The sequence below is a fragment of the Pseudorasbora parva genome, chromosome 4, assembly GCF_024679245.1.
Source record: "Pseudorasbora parva isolate DD20220531a chromosome 4, ASM2467924v1, whole genome shotgun sequence".
In the NCBI taxonomy this organism is placed as follows: domain Eukaryota; kingdom Metazoa; phylum Chordata; class Actinopteri; order Cypriniformes; family Gobionidae; genus Pseudorasbora; species Pseudorasbora parva.
The window spans coordinates 50,383,294-50,402,501 of record NC_090175.1 but is presented as its reverse complement, the minus strand read 5'-3'; the positions used below and the strand labels follow the sequence as shown (position 1 = coordinate 50,402,501).

The window sequence follows — 19,208 nt, the reverse complement described above, 5'->3', positions numbered from 1 at the left end:
TGATAGGTGATGCACGGTCTGTGTCCTGGTTAAAATTATTTTATTTTTATTTTATTTCACTGGATTTAAACATTCTTGAAACATTTGGGATAATGTAAGTACAGCCAACAAAACACTGTTGAAGTAGTTTTTGGATATTTGAATCCAAAAATCTTAAATAGTGTGTCTGTAATCTCAGCTGTGAATTAAACCAGAATCACTTTGTGGCCTCAGCTAAATAGTGTAGTAAACCTCCTCAACACCAGATGGCTGCAGTCATACAAGCACACGCATGCTCAGTATAAGCAGCTCGAGCTCACCAGTTCCCTCAGTACAGCATGTCTCAGTTCACTGGACAGTTGGAGTAACATATAACTTGGGAAATTTGTTTAATTTGAGTCGGAGGGGCTGTCGGGCGAATCCGAAAGTAAGTAACTTTAATGATTTGGGCTCAGTGCTGACTCGAGACGCGAAGTGTTTTGAACGATTCAGTCTGATTTGGTAAAGTAGTGAGACCAGTTCACTAAAAAGAACCGGCTCAAAAGAACGATTCGCTCACGAACCGGACATCACTAGTGAGCAGACGTGAAGAATTCTACAGCGCACTCATTCACGGTACGTTCATTTTTAAAATAAACCGTGTTTTGCACGTTATTTAGCTAGAAAGCATTTGGGTAACGTTAACACATTTATAACCTATATACAATTCGGTGCGTTTGATCCATATAGCCTCGTATCGCTCGAGAGCGCGGAAGGGATGCGTGCATTTCTGCGTGTTTTATTTCCCAAATAATTATTTCCAAACAAATGATTGCAGTTTTATAAAACGGACAATTAAGTAAAGATGGAATAATCTTCATTTCATTCGTGTCTAACGGAACGTTGGGTCTGTGCGTATTCATGCAAAAGGCCTTAAGGCCTGTTTCTCATCGCACGCGTAAGCAGCACGTATTTTTTTTTTTTTTTAACAATGTCATACTTCCGGGTTTTGGGCTTCCGGAGTGGCCCACGCAGAGTAAACTGTTTTCCGGTAACAGCGATGGCCTTACAGACACCATTTCGGAAATCAAAGTCTTTTTTACGAATTAAGTATCATGGACATGTTTGAACAGCCGTGGTAGTTTTATTAGTAGGACTACACAGCTCTTATTTAGAGCTAAATTTAGGATTCATTCGAAATGGCGGCGCTTAACTTGGTGTTACGTTATCCTTTGTCTGTTTGGTGCGAATGTGTGATCGTACTGCATGTAAAAAAAATGTTTTTCGCGCTGTTTTGGGAAGCCATCACTCTTCTCACTTCTCTGAATCTCGGATTTGGTGGAAAGGGTGGAAATAATTTAAACATACAACTACAAATAATTATATTGCTTACACATTGAATCTTACGCCAAGCAATGTAGTTCCTTAGAAATATTTCAACCAACGCAGACGCAGTGGCGCAGTAATTATTGATTGAGGTCATCTGTAAGTTTATTTACAGCAGCTCAACCAATCAGAATCAAGAACCAGAACTTTTTTATGAGTGGGCATTTAGGCACAACTAGTATGTAGTGCATCTATCCTCTTAAGTTTTTAGTCTGTGCTTTTTTTCTTCTTCCAGATCACTCCAAAATGTCTGAACCACGAGCCTTAAAGAATCCCTACCTAGATTATACTGGGCCTGGATGTGCACAAGACCTGTTTGATATGCAGGGCAATGTGAGTGAATCCAAAAAGTGACATAGGTCCACTGTATCTTACAAATACTATGCTATTCTTTGAAATAATTGGTGTACCATAGTATATGAATATGGTAATCATTCATACATTTCACTGAATAATACACTGCTTTTCCCTCTTTTCATACCGGTATACATTATCATATCTGATTTTTAAATCGTTTTGCTCTGTGCAGTTGACCCAGCATTTTGCCAGCTGTGTAAGCAGTAAGATTGGTGAGCTTATGGCAATCATGGAGAATGGACTAAAGACCGCCGACCCCAGAGACTGTACTGGTTACACTGGCTGGGCAGGTGAGAACACACATGTGAATTAAAAAATAATTATTAATACCTGTTCAGTGAAACTGTATATTGTAAAATATCAGCCTCTATAAATAGGGTTGCTTAAAGGGGTAGTCCACCCAAAAATTTTAATTCTGTTATTATTCAAGGCCTGGGTATACTTCATTTTCCGCATTCAGACGTGTTTTCCGTGCAGTCATGTCTGCACAGCTTTCAAAGTATGCCGTGTGCACAATTATTCGGCAAGTTGATACATTTTATTATTGAACAACTACAGTGCTTGCAGTCAAAACTGAATATTTAAGGAAATAAAAGTGAGGTTTTGGCTTGTGTGTACAAATATTGAGCAACTGTTTTGGCTCGTATCCACCAAGCAGTACGATTACCGTACTATTTTTTGTTTTGTTGTTGTTTTTTGGCACGCTTCTGTTGAGGTACTTGGCACAGTATTCCGGTGCTTAAGGGTGGAGCTCGACTCACTGCAGAACATTGATTGGTTGACAGGGAATCGTCAATTGCTTGTGCTTTTTTGGCTGTTTTTCCTTGCAGCCTGCAGTCTTGGCTCAAACTAAATTTGTCATCTTGTGACATGCCACATGCCAAGAAGCAAGAACAAGATCTTCTGTTTGTCGTCCACTGTTGTTTACAGTGTTGCTTTTCTTCTTTGCATGAGAATGAAGTTAATCGCTACACCACACTTATCGTAAGGGTACTGTTGGCGGTGGAAACGCAAGCCAGTTCTGGGTTTATGGTCTTGAATCGTACTCTACAATAAAATGAGAAATATTTACATCTCACTTTTTTTTTTCCTTCTTCTGTTAAAGTGTGAATAATGAAGCATCAGAAATGTTTATTCGTGCATTGAGTTTAAAAAAAAGACTTCTGTTGAAAAGTTAAGTCTTCCATCCATGGAGTCTGTCTGTTTCTGGATCTATTGTCATCAATTTTTTGTGAAGCAGAAACCACAGCCTCTCAGACAGTTCAGAGATTTGTTGAGAGAATTGTTTTCCTTCACTGTATATCTGCCCACAGGTTCTCAATAAGTTTTAGATCAGGTGAGGAAAGGGGCCATTATTCTTTCATGTTTAAGGCCTTTTCTGGCTAGCCACGCAGTGGAGTACTTTGATGCATGCGAGGATGGAGCATTATCCTACATAAAAATCATGGTCTTCTAGAAAGAAGCTGTCTTTGTCCTGTACCACTGATTGAAGATTGTCTTCTAAAATCTGGCAGTAGGTTTAGGTGTTGATTTGAGTCCATCTTTAACCTGAAAACGTCCAACTGGCTCATCTTTAATAACACCAGCCATTAATACCACCGTTCCACCTTGGTAGTGTCTGAGTTGAAGTGGAGCTCTGTGCCATTTTCTGATCCATCCACAGGCCCATACATCTGGTCTGTCAAGATTCACTCATCTCATCAGTCCATAACCATGGCCCAGTCTTGATATTTCAACTTGTGTATCGTCTTCAGTGGTAGTCGGGTTTCAGTCTTCTTTACCATGGCCATGTCTCTTAGCACTAAATGCCTTGTACTTCTGGGTACACAGGGTAGGTTGCAGTTCTGGGTTATGACAGCACTAGAGGATAATGGGTTCCAGGTAGCTTCACGTTTGATTCTTCTCAAATCTTTGGCAGTTGATTGTTTCTTGAGACCCTGCTGACTATTTGCAACAAAACGGTTGATGGTTCTGTGCTCACGCCTCAATATCTTATGCGGTTTCATTAGTGCTACATTCCTGTGAAAGACTTTCTACAATGTTTGACTTTCCAGAGTCAGTTAAATCAAGAATTCTGGGTCAGTTCAGGCCATGTAGACAAGCTTCTGTATCAGCTGATTGGCAAAATTCAAACCCTGCCCATATCAGCTGATCCGATTCCTATGCACTCATTTGGCAACTCTCAAACAGTGCAGCTTAAGTTTATTCTGTCTGCTTTGCTGCTTCGACTGCATGCTGCTTTGCACCCTAGCTCCTCCTTAAAATTCTTGACTCATGCTGTTCTCAATGGAGGGTTTACGCTGCTCTCCCAGTAAAAAAAAATGTCCCCAGAAGCTGCTGCTGTTCTTGGCTTTTCATTTAGCTCATGCAAAGGATGAGGAATGTAGAAAACTTTTGCAAAACATGTAAAAAGTGCTTTTGACTTAAGTAGTCCTGACTAAGTTTATACTGGTTGAAGTCTAAAAAAATATGCATTATAATGACATGCTCAAAATACTTACTTGCCTAATAATTCTGCACACAGCATATACTCAACCGAGTTTGACCTATGCGCAGTGCAATTGTTGTGACTCTTCTAGCACTATCTTTCTTGCACCTGCTGTATGCGCACCTTTCTCGTGATCAAAAAAAATCAGCCTGCACGTGGGATGGCGAAGTATACTTTGGGTTTTACTCAACCTTGTGTTCTTCCAAACCTTTCTGGTAATACTTTATTCAGGGTTCCCACAGGTCCCTGAAATCCTTGAAAGTATGTGAATGTGAAAAAGAAAAGCCCCTTGAAAGTTTTTCAAAATAAACATGCATAGATACAGTCCCTTGAAAATGCTTGGAAGCTATAGAAATTGCATTTTTTACAACAACAAAAATGATGCTACTGTTTTTCATACAAATACCAAACCATATATATCCATTTTACCATGGTAGTGAAGAGAGATGCATGTCTCCCCCCCCCTAACTCAAGCTACCAGTACTGTCAACTTGCTGTCAAATGTGCATTATAAAGACAAAACGTACCATTATTAAAACTGCAGCTTCCACTGCAAACTGTGCCGAAGATATATGCCACACACCTGTTTCATGACTAGAAACAATATCACCTATTTTAAGAAACTGAGACATTTATTTGCAGGTAAAATTGAATTGGAAAAGGAATTATAAAAACAGTGTTTGTTATAGTCTAACAGTAAAAAGTAACTTAACAACAATTAACAGTCTAGTTTCTACTAGAAAAAAAATCTTCCTTTAAATTTAAAATATTTGATATTTATTGTGATAATTATCAATATCGACTAATATGAAAATCGACTGATATTTTTTTGGCCATATCACCCAACCCTACAGTCTACTATACAACTACTATGAGTGTACCTTAATGTTTCACAGAAACAGTGTAAAACATTGCACAAAATAGACTGAAACCACTGAAACGTGATGCCTGGAAAACGGACCTAACAAGTCCTTGAAAGGTCCTTGAATGTGAAGTTAACCGAAGTGTGGGAACCCTGTTTTTTTTCCCGCTTTAGACATTCTACCAACTGGTGATGCACCAATATATTTAATAAATATAATACAGCATATGTGTACTCGTACTGATTAAATTAATACCATTTTGGTTTAACTAAATTACTACTATACTGAATTTTTGAAGTGAACTTAAACAGTTGAGAAATTGACCTGCGATGGTAACAGCATACCATGCATTCAGTCTTAAAGGGACAATAGCTTAATAAACCTTGTTGCTGTGTTTTTAATGTTAATCAAACAACAAAGGACAAAGAAATCACCCACGGCTCTTTTGTAAAATATGTAACTTTAACCTGTTAAGCTGATTTCTAAATTTTGAAAAAATCCTAAGAAATGTATACTCAGACTAAAACAAATACAGTTTGTGAATCCTTTGCACTAAAAGCATAATTATGGTCTCATTTGAAAGCAGACACCTGGCAGTTTACTGTAAAGTCAAAATGATAATATTTTTTATAATAAAAAAAAGCTATAATAAGCTTCAAAGTTTTGTAAAGTTATTAGAAATTTATTTGTATGATATATCTTTATGAAAATAAAATTGAAGTGGGCCTTGGAGAAATCTAGAAATGCACTACAGCTAAAGCCACAAGTCTGACCATGTTATATTTCAGATCTGAAGATGATCAGTCTAAAACTCTGCATTTTATTAAACGTTTTACAAGATCGTTTCATGTGATTTTATTTTGAGATATCGCTGAAATATCAACTGATGTTTATTGCCACATCTTCTCAGCTTTCAGTCGCTGTATTGCCTCTATTGTTTAGAGGTGCAAACTGCCCCATTCAGTTTGTCTCCCCGGCATTCACACTTCTGCGGACTGGTTATGGCTCCAATTATTATTCTTTTGTCTGCATTATAATTACTAACGATTCTCTATTCAAACTGTTCTATTCAAACCTCATTTCTAAATCAAACCTCTCACTTTACCCTCACTGAGACTCTATTGAATGCATTTCGTCCAAATAAGCATTTCAGTAGTTTTACATTTAGAAAATGTTCATAAAAATAAAGTATTTACTCAGTGGCAGGTGCATCTAGGGCAAGCTAGCATGTTAGCTTAGCACACCAGCAAAACAACAATTTATACGATTAAAATCATGTTTTATTCAAAACTTGCTTCATATCACTTTATATTTTATATGTAGAGTGTTTTATATAACAATATGTGATCTCATATAGCTTCGGGTCAAAAAATCTGACAGAAAATATACAATGCTAAAAGCTATGTGGAATAGCATTGCATTATAAATATCATCTATTATGAAACCACCCAACATGGCATAAAGAACACAGACCAACCATATATTGCCGCGATTGTGTGTTTATTGTCTTAAAACTTGTTTATCTGCATAAAATAGCGATCTGACGATCCCAGGGAGCTGTGTGGATATGTCCATATGTCAGATACTTCCTGAATGTCACATGGTGTGTCTGTTCTTCATGTGTTCCCCATGGGGTGAATTTTCAGTAGTACAGCTTTCCAGCGCCCTCCGGCTGCCAGAATGAATTGAAAACACAGCATATCACAGCCTACTGCTCTCATAATCATACATCCGCGGATTTTGGATAAAGATTGAATAAATAATACTTCTCTGTATAGAAATTTGACTCAAACGTGTGAGAATCTATCAATATTTCTCCACATCTGCACACTTTTGAAGTAAAAGCCCTGAGGGAAGTTGTTTTGTCGAGTGTCTTCATGACGACCAAGGAGGATTTTTTTATGAATGGGAGCAAATGACGCGCATATTACAATCAAAAGGTAGCGACGCCCAAGATCATATTCATAACTCCTGGAACATATTAACACATTACGGTCACTATAAGACTTTGAGAATAAAACAGAGGTAAAAAAATTAAACTTTAGTCTTAGATCTTTTTAATGATGTATAGTTTGTCAAGGTAATTACTTACATCTGATAGTAATTTTGAGCTAATTTAAACAAAGAGACCTTCAGTGCGTCCTCGTCCTCGTGACGGTTATCAGGTTAAAAAAGAATCATCTATATTTTATTTTTACAGTGAAGACTATGCGGTTACATTTGATTTCTTCAATTCTGTACCTGTAATCTACTGATAAAAAATATCTGAATTTTTTCTTTGTTCTATTGAAATTAATTTGCGCTAGTTCTAATTTTGACTAATTTATTTATGTTTACTCGTCTTTACTAGTATTTTAAGTTTACATGAGGCTAGTAATTTTGTATTATCAATTGTAATCAAGAATTGATATTTCATGATCCATAAATTTTAACTACTGAGGCCTGCAAAAGCAGCTCTAAATATGCCATGTGAGGATAAATGAAAGAGAAAATAATAGAGCAACAGAAGCTTGTACAGTAATTGGAACAGGCATAATTAAGCATGAAATTACTGAAGGAAATTTATTTTGCTAAACCAATAAACTTGATTCATATTCTTTGGGTTTCTCAATACTGATATTAAAAAAAAAATGTAAGTGCAGTGAAAAAAAAACAGGTATTGTTTAATACCAAAATGAAAGTATCGGCCTTGTTCTGGAAAAAGTGGTATTGATGCATCCCTGCTACAAACAAATTTTAACTTTGTAACTACATGTCAACTTGCAGTCATTAGAGTATGGGTACACCATTACAACTTCCATTTAAATAAAATTTCATATTAACTACAAAATCTGACACGACCTGTCACATAAATGTAAATTGTGACAGAGTAGTATGTATTCACAGAACTCATAAAAAAGGATGACCTACTGTCCCATGAGCCCACGGGAGAGGATTTGTACTTTTCAGTGATGCGAAGTAACTGATGCTGGTTGGTCATATGATAATGACAACATGGCAAATGTAGTATGTCCAGATGTTCATAGTATATAGAGCATACTTTTTAGCTCATAAAATACTTATTCAAAATAAGTACTAACTCAGTATGTTATTTCGGACACAGCCGGTATGTTTCTGTAACCACCGACGCTTCTGTCAGCAGTGGTGCGATGACTTTATCAATCTTTGATTGGCTCCTTTATTTAGAAGGCAGGACTTAATATTGCACATTGCCCTTTCTCCCATTCATAAGGAATATGAGCATAGTCTTTGTATATCTAAAGTCTTTGCTATAAATTACTTTACAAGTACATGTTTAATAAGTTGACAGACCCTAACCTAACAGATATGGTTTACATGTTGTTGCAAATTAAGTTGGCGTCGCTGCAAAGTTACTTACACGTACTAGAATGCTGATAACCAAATAGTTTTGACTTCTATTGTGTTTTATTTAATTTTATTTTCATTAAATGAAATTAAATGTGAACCAAAGCACTGGTTTGGTTACCAACATTCTTCAAAATATAATATTTTGTGTTCGGCAGAAAGGTTCAAAAAGTTCATAAAGGTTTGGAACAAGGGTGAGAAATTGATGACAGAATTTTTGGGTGGACTATTGCTTTGAGGCATGCGCTGGTATAATTTTTTTTTCCCAATATATTAAAATCTGATTATTATTATTTTTGTATATATATTTTTTTTAATGATTTATTATAGTTCACTACTCATGTTCATGGTTTTATATCATGAAACTACGTGGCCCCCATTGCTAAGTCCCCCCTCCCCCAACTGCAGGCGTTGCCCTGCTTTACCTGCATCTCCACAGTGTCTATGGAGATCCCTCTTACCTCCAGAGGGCTCTGGACTATGTCAACCACAGTCTGAGGAGTTTAACCCAGCGCTGGGTGACCTTCTTGTGCGGGGATGCAGGACCGCTGGCTATAGCGGCGGTGGTCTATCATCGCCTCCAGAAACCCCATGAGGCTGAGGAGTGTGTGAACAGGTCTGACCCTGCTCTACCTCCATCTTTGTGTATGTGTTGGGTCAGTGACATCACGTTTCAAATTAGATCTGCACATCTAAATACATAATCATATTATTTGTGATATATTAAAATTGTAATTTACAGGGACGATTTTAGTATTTCTGAATTCAAATCTATTTTGTTAGTTTTTTTGTTTTGTTTTTTCCTTTTAAACTAAATCAGTAGATGTCTGAAATTCTTAAAGGAAAAGATTAGCAGTGAAGCAGCAGTCACTCAGACATCATTATTTGTCACTGACCCTTGTAAACTTGATAAACATTAGGAATTTGCATTATTTGAATAGGAGAGTTAAATATAATTGACTTAAGTCTAAAAAGATGATATATTTAGAAGGAATTACTATCGAAATGTATTGTTTGTTGTCAGCTGTCCACATTGCGTCTAATGTCTTGTGTTCAGGGTTTGAAATTAACTTTTCACTCACCGGCCAATTTAGCTACTCAAGTTAGCGGCCATTCAGAACTTCTACTAGTCAAAAAGAGAAATTATATTATACTATAGTGTGGTCAATCAATAAAAAATAACCTAATCACATTGTCTCTATAATTAATCGTGATTAAAAACATCTGGGTTTATTACTTTTATATTGTAATATTTTCGGTTACACTCCAAATTAATTGAAAAACAACTTAAACTATATATATATATATACATGCATGCATACATGCGCATTTTTTTATGAATCACTGACACTGATGTCTCAGTGAAATATATTTTTAAATAAATATATTTTTTTTACATTTAATGATTAAATTTCAACATTTATTAGGCTTAAATTTAAGTAAACTTAAAACAATCCTCACACATTATCTGTGAACTTAAATATACAGAAATTGAATAGTTATCAATCAGTCTGCACAACATAAATTAAATATAGATTAATCTTTAATAAAGCTTTGTTCTTTGATTTAACATTAATCACCGACATCACAGCAACTGCTTTGATTGCCACTGCCGAACATGATGCGGATCTGGCACGGTGTCACGCGCATCTCATTCTCAGTTCGTTTAAGATGTTATTTAAATCTTTCTGGTGGCATTTTTGTTCAACCGCAAAAGAGAACTCTATTCTGCTGCGGTATCTATTTGCCACAGATAGGCCATTCCCAGACTGCTTTGTTTATAAATAAAAAGTAAACCCATAATTGACCCACCAAATTGGCTAGTGATTTGACAGCGTTGCCCACCACACTTGATTTTTACCTGCATTTGACGGTGTTAATTTCAAACCCTGCTTGTGTTGTATACTTTGGATTGTTGGCTTGTTTATAACTTAATACTGCTTTAATAGAATTGCCCTGGAATACTCCCAAGAGCTGGTGTTCATTAAAAATCTCACTAGGGTTTCAGGATGAGGGTGAAATGTGGAGGATTTTCTTGGTCTATAGGCAGCTCAGCTCTTTGTGTCCTGTTTCTCTTTCCCTGTCTTGACAGGGTTTCATTCCCAGGGGATCTTATTGTGATCTATTTGCTCGAATGTTTCCAGGCTGCTGCAGTTGTACCAGTCAGTAGTGCAGGGGAAAGGCAGTCTCCCCGATGAGCTGCTTTATGGCAGAATGGGCTACCTTTACTCCCTCATGTTCATTAACCAGCAATTTCAGCAGGAGAAGATTCCCATTCAATACATTCAACAGGTCAGTCACCATTCATTTTGTTTCAAAGCTGAACAAAAAAGCTCATGTCTCATTTTAACCCAGCATTCATGGCTAATGAGTTATGCGTGATAGTCAACGGGTTATACTAAACATGACCAAAATTATTACATCAATAAATGCCCCTGGTTTTAGGAAATCAAATAATGCAGTTACCGTTGTCATCTACTGATGTAACCAAGAAAATGCAGGCAGTGAAAAATAAGTGTTTGTTTATATGCAATATCAAAAGTTAATATTATAGCCTAACTTTAATAATCCAATAAAATGGAGGTAACCAAGCCTACATTACTTTTTGTGGTTAAATTATAAATAGTTTTCAGTGGCTGGTAATAAATATAAAAATCAGGGCAGATGAACTGTATACAAATAATGCTTCTATGTAGCAAGAAATAAAATGTCAACATTAAATTTATCAAAAGTAACAGTATAAACTTTTATAATGCTATAAAATATTTGTATACAGCAGTGCACGGCACATTGATAAGAAATGTTTCTTGAGCAGCAAATTGGCATATTAGAATGATGTTTGAAGGCTCATGTGACACTGAAGACTGGAGTAATGATGCTGAAAATTCAGCTTTGCCATCACAGGAATAGTTACTTATTTATATTACAAAATACATTTCTTTCAAAAGTATTAAAGACTATATATGTTGGAATGGACAATTGACATTCAATGTGCAAAATATTGTCCAATTTACAATAAAAATGTCACTATGGAAGTTCAATGTGTTTTGAAATGTCGTCATAGCTTATTAAACCTGCATGTGCACTTATTTCAGATCTGTGATGCTGTGCTGGCTTCAGGGCAGACCCAATCTCAGAGGAACAAGATCCAGGAACAAAGCCCTCTAATGTACGAGTGGTATCAGGAGGAGTATGTGGGTGCTGCCCATGGGTTGTCAGGGATCTACTACTACCTGATGCAGGTGAGTACACTTAAAATACATGCATTATTGACTGACAAAACAACAAATTGTTAGAGGGGAATACAATTTTGGTCAGTCATTCAAACAAACAAATTTTTTCTCCCTTAAGCCTGGGTTTGTTGCTGAGGACAGGCTTTCATATCTAGTCAAACCCAGTGTGAACTACGTGTGTCAGCTGAAGTTTCAATCAGGCAACTACCCACCATGTGTCGGTGACTCTCGGGATCTTCTGGTGCACTGGTGTCACGGCTCTCCAGGAGTTATCTACATGTTGATACAGGCTTTTAAGGTACAAATCTCCACTTTGTGGCTGAGTTGCTGTTGTTCCCAATTGCTCTCACTTTATAATGTCGCTAACAGTTGACCATAAAATATTTAGTAGTAAAGAAATGTCACGAATGGACTTATTGCACAGGTGGGAACCTATCATGGTACCACTCTTGAGTTTACTGAGCTCCTGAGAGCAACCCATTCTTTCACAAATGCTTTTAGAAGTGTCTGCATGCCTAGTTGCTTGATTTTATACATCTGTTAGGGTGACCAAACATCCTGTTTTCCCAGGACATGTCCTGTTCTGGCTGTTTTTTTTTTATTTTTATAAGTGATGAACATTTCCTGGTTTTCATTATTTTTTATTGGGCCATTAAATTGACCAGCACTAGGGCAATCTACAAGTATCCCATTGCCGGGCCGGGTGTCCTGGTTTTTGGTAATCAAAATATGGTGTGGCAATGGAAGTGATTGGAGCACTTGAAATCAATGATTTGAAGGGGTGTCCCAATACTTTTGGCTTTTTGACTTCAGATACAAAAAAATCCATCTGACATGTTTTCTTTAAAATTAGCATTTTTATCAGGCTTTCATGTTAAGGTTCAGTAAGTGTCACTAGTCAATTCATTTTTATTTAACAATTTTGAGGAAAACAATCTTGTTTCACTTTGTTGTGGGTGGAATAGAGCTGCTCTTTAATGTAGGTTATGTCCTTTAGGTTTTGTCATATTTTTAGCAGCACACAAAATGGTTGTTAACATGCTACTAGTAAAATCCTGTCATTGCCACCGTAACAATTTTGTTTAGTCTTAGAACAGGCAGAATTATGTGATTGATGACATTTTATTTTGCCAGTGACCTGAAATTCACAGGTTCATCCATTTTATTATATTCCTCCATCTTGTTTAGTTAATCTCTTTTAAACTGGATAAAAACTTGCAACTGAAAGCCAGATCATACACACATAATCATTCATCTTTAAATCATATTTTTTTTAATTTGCACCTTCTGATCGGTTCTTGGATGCTTTTGCTGGCAAAGGGTAGTGATGTTTAGAAGTTTCTACCAATGAACTGGTATTTCTGAATAGACTGAGGCTGGGATTTGGGTGATTTTAAACTACCTGAGGAAATATTTGGTGAATATGCTATGTGCAGAGAGCATTCACTCAATATTGCTGCTTGTATATCAAAAAAACAATTTTTTTGACAGAGGTGCTGTTTAGTGGCTTTGTGTGTGTTTATTTATTTATTTTTCTGTCGAGCTGTTTTTAACTGCTGGTATTACAGTGCCATCAAGTGTGAGTAAACCACATTACACACAAGCAGAAACCTCAAAAAGTATTTGAACTCGAGAAGAATTTAAAGTAATTCACAAGAATTTAAGATCACACTTGTGAATAAGTGTTCTGCCGAATATTTTTTTTTCTTCATGCGAATGGAAACATCATATTCGTGTCCAGAACAGAAGTCTATATAAGTGGTCTTCCTCCCCAGGTGTTTGGTGTGAGGCAGTATCTGGAGGATGCTCTGCAGTGTGGAGAGGTGATCTGGCAGAGGGGTTTGGTGAAGAAGGGCTACGGGCTCTGTCACGGAGCTGCTGGGAACGCTTATGGCTTCCTGGCTCTTTACAAGGTCACACAGGATCTTAAACACCTCTACAGAGCCTGCATGGTGAGTCTGACCCCTTTCAAGGTTAGAATATGAACAGAATAGAGTATTACTCATTTATGAAATACTAAATTGTTTTTGATTACAAGAGACATTATGAACTAGCATTAAATGAACCCCAGGGAAAACTACTCTTTAAAGAGTAAATCCTTACATGAAGCAAGGCTTTTATTCACAGGTGAAGTCTGTCTCATTTTTTTAAGTACTTTAATAAAATAACTTTGTCGTGGAGTTATTACATAAGCATACGCTTATGCATATTGTGCTGTCAGGAGGGGACCTGTCATTGCCTGTTGTGTGTACAGAGGCATGATGGGATTTGATGTCTTCTCATCTGCAGTTCGGAGACTGGTGCATGAATTATGGGAGACATGGCTGCCGGACTCCAGATACACCATTCTCATTATTTGAAGGTAAACGTTATACATGTATATTTACATGACTGTTCCAAAGATTGGGGTCGGTAAGATTTTTGTTTGGTTTTAAGAGAAGTCTCTTAACAAATGCATTAAAAAGCGCAATATTGTTAAATATTTTTACAATTTAAAATAACTTTTTTTTTTTTTTTCAGACTTTTTTTTTTTTTAGATGCAATTTTTTCCTGTGAGATCATTCTAATGTGCTAATTTATCTACGTTGAACTGCTTTATATTTTTGTGGAAACCATGATATATTTTGTCAGGATTCTTTGATAAATTCAACAGCATTTATTTAAAACAAAGAAAAAAAAATCATATGACATTGCAAATGGCCTTACTGACGCTTTCGATTAATTCAATGCATCCATGCTGAATAAAAGTAATTATTTTAAAAAAAAAATACTGACCCCAAACTTGTAAACAATATTGTATATCTTTCCCCCCCTAACAGTCATTTTGAGAAGTGAGGTTTTATTTGTAGTTTTGTGTTCAAATTCTGAATAGTGAGGATTAGAAACATTTTATTTTATACGGGATTAACTAATATCATTTATCATATTGTCTCATGAAGGAATGGCAGGCACAATTTATTTCCTGGTTGACTTGCTGCAACCATCTAAAGCCAAGTTCCCTGCTTTTGAGTTGTAAAGGTAACTATACCTCTGATTTTAAACGTTTGACTGTCCAGACATTAATTATGCAAATAAAACCCTTTCTAACGTCAAAGTACCTCATTCCAGACTGTTCCGGATCACTGAGCTTTTCCGCTTGAGCTTCCTAGAGCTGGAAGAACGCGTCCTCTGATGGTGGAATAGTACTGTCTCACTCTGCTTGTGCGTCTGCATGCTTTGGATGCAATCTAGGCTATATAGGGTTCTTTGGAACTACAATGGGAAGCTTTTTAAATATGCTTAACAGATTGCACAATTTATTTGTGAATTTTTGATGTTATGGGTATATGTTTGTTAGTATTATTTGTATTACTAAGACTCATTGATAATGAATTATTTTGATGTGTTTGTTAGAATATATATATTGATATGACAGCAAGATAAAGTTTAACATCTCTTTAAATTTTAAGTGAACTAATTGCACAAAAGTGATTGCTTTAAGATAACACTAAAATACAGTGTCAATATGCTTTCAGTTCGCTTAAAGGAATAGTTAACCCAAAAATTAAGATTACCCAATGAATTACTCGCTCTCAAGCCATCCTACAGTGGTTTATGACTTTCTTCTTTCAGCCGAATACAATCTGAGTTATATTAAGTAATATCCTGGCTCTTCCCTGCTTTCTAATGGCATTGAATAGTACCCAAGTTTTTGATGCTCAAAAAAGCTCATCCATCCATCGTGACAGTAATACATATGACCAGTGTGTTCATAAATGCTTTCTGAAGCAAAACTGGGTTTTTGTAAGAAATATGTCCATATATAAAACTTTATAAACGGATCACTGGCTTCTGGCAAGGGCTGTACTCGGAAATGTCACCTCTGACCCAACGTATGACAATGCTCCTCTTCTCTTATATAGAAATCCTCTGACTTTTTCCTTTAAAACTTTTCACTTTAGACTTATAATTTGTTATCTTTGTCTAGGTTTGCTATATTCAATGCCTTTTACAAATCTGGGACAAGCCAGGATATTATTTAATATAACTCCTGATTATGTTCAGCTAAAAGAAAGACATATACCACTTATAGTATGTCTTTAGGGTGAGTAAATAATGGGATTTTTATTTTGGGGTGAACTTATTCCTTTAAAGCTTTGCTTTCTGTATTAGTAATGTCTTTTTTATTTCTTGATAATTCTAGTAGTGATATCAGAGGATGTGCTGCAAAAACAATTTTCTTTTTTTTTTTTTTCTTTTTTTTTTTTAATGGTGGAACAATCTGTTAATATTTTCATCTGCACAGCAATAAAAATAAGGAAAATGAGTACGTTTTTATCTTGGTCTGTTAACATTTTCACATCACATTAAAGGTGTAGTAAGTGATTTCTGAGAAACAAAGACAGAGCTCCACAATGCACTTGTAGCCAATCAGGAGCAGGGGGTGTGTCCACTCATAATGGGGGAAGGAGAGGGAGTGAGCAAGAGGGAGATCTGAAGAAAGACTAGAAAGAGGGATGGCTGAGAAACCTTACAAAAGAGAAAAGGTCAGGATTATCATGATCGGGCAAGAGCTTTAGGACCCGCATTAATATTAGAAAAGCTTTCCTGCTCTGGAGTGACCTTAGGCCTGAAAATGGATACAGAGGTTGTTGTTTCTGGTCCATACATGAGTAACATTGGTTTTGCTATGTTTAACAGAACCAAGAAATGCTGTTATTGTTATGTTAACTTACAGAGCAGTTTTGACTGTCATTTAAAGCATTACTTTGCTTTGCTTGAGTTGTGAAAGAGACATTGTGTGTTCGTGCATTTTAAGGGAGAGCCAATGAAGGTAGTGTTTTTCTTGGGTTGATTTAAAATATCAACAGCGTTCAGAAATCACTTACTGCACCTTTAACAATGTCATGGCCTCTAGAAGTGACTGCTACAACCGTTTGTCTCCACTGGATGGAGCTATGCACCTCTACAATTGAAACTGATTCTGTACAAATGGGATGTGCCTTTTTATTTCAAACCAGTCAATAAAAGGAAATGGAAACTTTCACTTTTTTGCTGTACACACTGGAAATTAAATACTGAAATTGTACACACTACCATTCAAAAGTTTGGAGTCAGTAATATTTAATTTGAAAGAAAATCAATACATTTATTCAGCAAAGATGCATTAAATTAACCAAAGGAAACCGTATAGACATTGTTAGAAAAATAAATAAATAATTCAAAGTCACACTTGTCACTGGCATCAATAAGATAGAAAGTCAAGAAATGATTTGCAAATGGTGTAATAAGAGAGGTGCAATTACAGATATTTACCTATGATGCACCCCATCAGCATTCCACAATTGTGACGCAAACATTCCTTTTTGTTTGAATGAATCAAAAGGTTTGCTTTACCCTTTTTTCTCCCCACTGTAAACCCGGATAAATTGACACAACTCAAATAAATGTTAAGGTAATCAGTTAAATGTTAAGGAATTTTAAAGTTAAAGCAGATTTTTATTTTGTACTCAAGCATTTTATTTGCTTGAAATATCTGAGTAAACTAATTCATACATTTTAATTTAAAATTATATTTAGCATAATTAAAAAGTATATTTATTATTTAATCTCAACTTTTTTTAGTAGGCCATGCATATTTAAATTGCAAACAAAGTCTTTTGTTTAATGCAAAGTCTTTGCATTAAAGGCCTACAAATGGCATATCAGCGTACTACTACATTTCTCTCCCACACGGTAGGAAATTAAGTTGAATGTGGAGGATTTAAACTGTGGATGATTGACGACAGTTTAAACTGTCGGGATGCATGTAACTAAGCAACAGAGTCTGTTGTGATGACAAGACAAAGATGACAAAGTAGTGTGTCCCAAAGCTTGCATGCTTTTCTGCTATGCACTCAAAAGTACTTGTTTTCTTCACAAAGAATACATGAGTGTTTCTCAATATACCTCCTCGTTTTCTCATTCCTCTGTTCTTCATCCTATGACATGAAAAACGATGGAGCTCGGCCACCTTGTAGATCTCAATTCTCTAATTGCACCGCGAGGATTGAGGAGTGTGGAGGCTCTTTTGTCTAAATTAACAAGTTTGTAAAACTCTAAACAATTTAGATTTACTTTAGCTTTTGATGCTTTAGAACAGAGGTCTTCAACCCTACTCCACTGTCCTCCAGAGTTTAGCTCCAACCTTAATTAAAGACAGGTGAAGCTAATCAAGATCTTCAGGATCATTTGTTGAAAATCCAAAATCAGGTGCCTATTGCACAAAACTAGGATAAGGGAATAAGCCGGGATATCTCGGTGAACTTATCTACATGCAAAATTTAGTACACCGCTGTCGTATAAGCGTACCCTGAAGGCACACTCACACCTAGAACGATAATGATGATAAAAAATAACTATAATGTATATGATATATTGAGTCAGGATCACCAAGATATCCAGGCTTAATCCCTTATCCTAGTTTCGTGCAATAGGCCCCAGGTTTGCTGAAGCAGGTTGGAAATAAACATTGCAGGACAGTGGTTTCCCAGGAGCAGGGTTGTAGACCTTTGCTTTAGAACGTAATCATCAAAAGGGGATGATTTAATTTAAAAATGCAAATATAATTTGTAATCAAAATGTAAAAGAGCATTTTTCACCAGTGCTTTTTTTCACCAGTCTTTTGTAGCCCACTATGTTTCCCTTCTAAAAATCAGTGAGTTGAGGGGTCGTTTACTCTCACTTGAGCCCCTCTGGCAAATCCAAATAAGGCTCATACTTTCTCAAGAGCTGATGGACAATGCTTGGCCCATACGACAGCTTTTTTTAAACGCTAGACTCCTCAGTGTTTCTTCCAGCTGATCTGAGGTCAGTCTCACTCTATGTGGAGTGTAATAGCACCAGCAGTGTCAGACATCTGAGGAACTGAACCCATGTCAGAACAGAGCAGCGTAACCCGAGCAGCCGCTTTACGATCTGGAGTTTGCTAGCTTGAGCATGGGGGTGTAAGGGGCTAAGACGTGTCAACCACCCTTGAGGTGCTACCGTCCCTCTCAGAAACTCTACACCCCCTAAAAGAATGGCTAAATATAGAGCTCATCTGCCCTGGGGCGCGGTCTGCAGATCCATGACTTCTGCAGCGTTCAGAGAGAAGAGTCAATGTCTCAAGACTGGAATGGAATGTCTCTGCAATGGTAGTTTGTAGTAAGTCTAAATGACTGAAGGACAGCATGAATCATATGAGATCAAAGAATATTTAGCGAAACCCTGCTGTGCCATTGCAGACCTCCTATTGAAGACCCCAGGCTTGGATCCAAGATATACATTTCTCTTAAACTTATTTTCAGTATAGCATTTCCCAAAAGGTGAAATTGGGGCCTGGAGACACATACGGATGATTTACCTTTAGAAAAACAAACGATTAACCTGGTGGATAAGGAGTTATTCTGCAGAATTCCCAAGCTGCTGTCAAGCTCCAAAGAGTATCACAAGTGCAGTACTAAATATGCAGTACACAACAAGCCTGATATTGTAAAGTCACATGCGAGGGAGTTATAAACATATAAATATTAATGTATACAGTGGACTTCTCTGTCT

The 19,208-nt window shown here is 36.5% G+C and overlaps 1 protein-coding gene across 2 annotated transcripts; it reads left to right on the top strand.

Annotated features, from left to right (window-relative positions):
- Nucleotides 1–266: 266 nt before the first annotated feature.
- On the top strand, nucleotides 267–15,957 carry lancl1 (LanC antibiotic synthetase component C-like 1 (bacterial)). 2 transcript variants are annotated; one of them, XM_067442171.1, is made up of 11 exons: nucleotides 267–406; nucleotides 1,580–1,677; nucleotides 1,874–1,991; nucleotides 8,827–9,034; nucleotides 10,563–10,710; nucleotides 11,514–11,660; nucleotides 11,770–11,949; nucleotides 13,427–13,603; nucleotides 13,941–14,013; nucleotides 14,591–14,669; nucleotides 14,760–15,957. In XM_067442171.1, the coding sequence occupies exons 2-10, from the start codon at nucleotides 1,591–1,593 to the stop codon at nucleotides 14,665–14,667; spliced, it is 1,215 nt and encodes a 404-aa protein (XP_067298272.1). In that variant the 5' UTR covers nucleotides 267–406; nucleotides 1,580–1,590; the 3' UTR covers nucleotides 14,668–14,669; nucleotides 14,760–15,957. The 2 variants fall into 2 exon arrangements, with proteins under 2 accessions (XP_067298272.1, XP_067298270.1); XM_067442169.1 differs by lacking the exon at nucleotides 267–406 and adding an exon at nucleotides 413–594.
- Nucleotides 15,958–19,208: the final 3,251 nt, after the last annotated feature.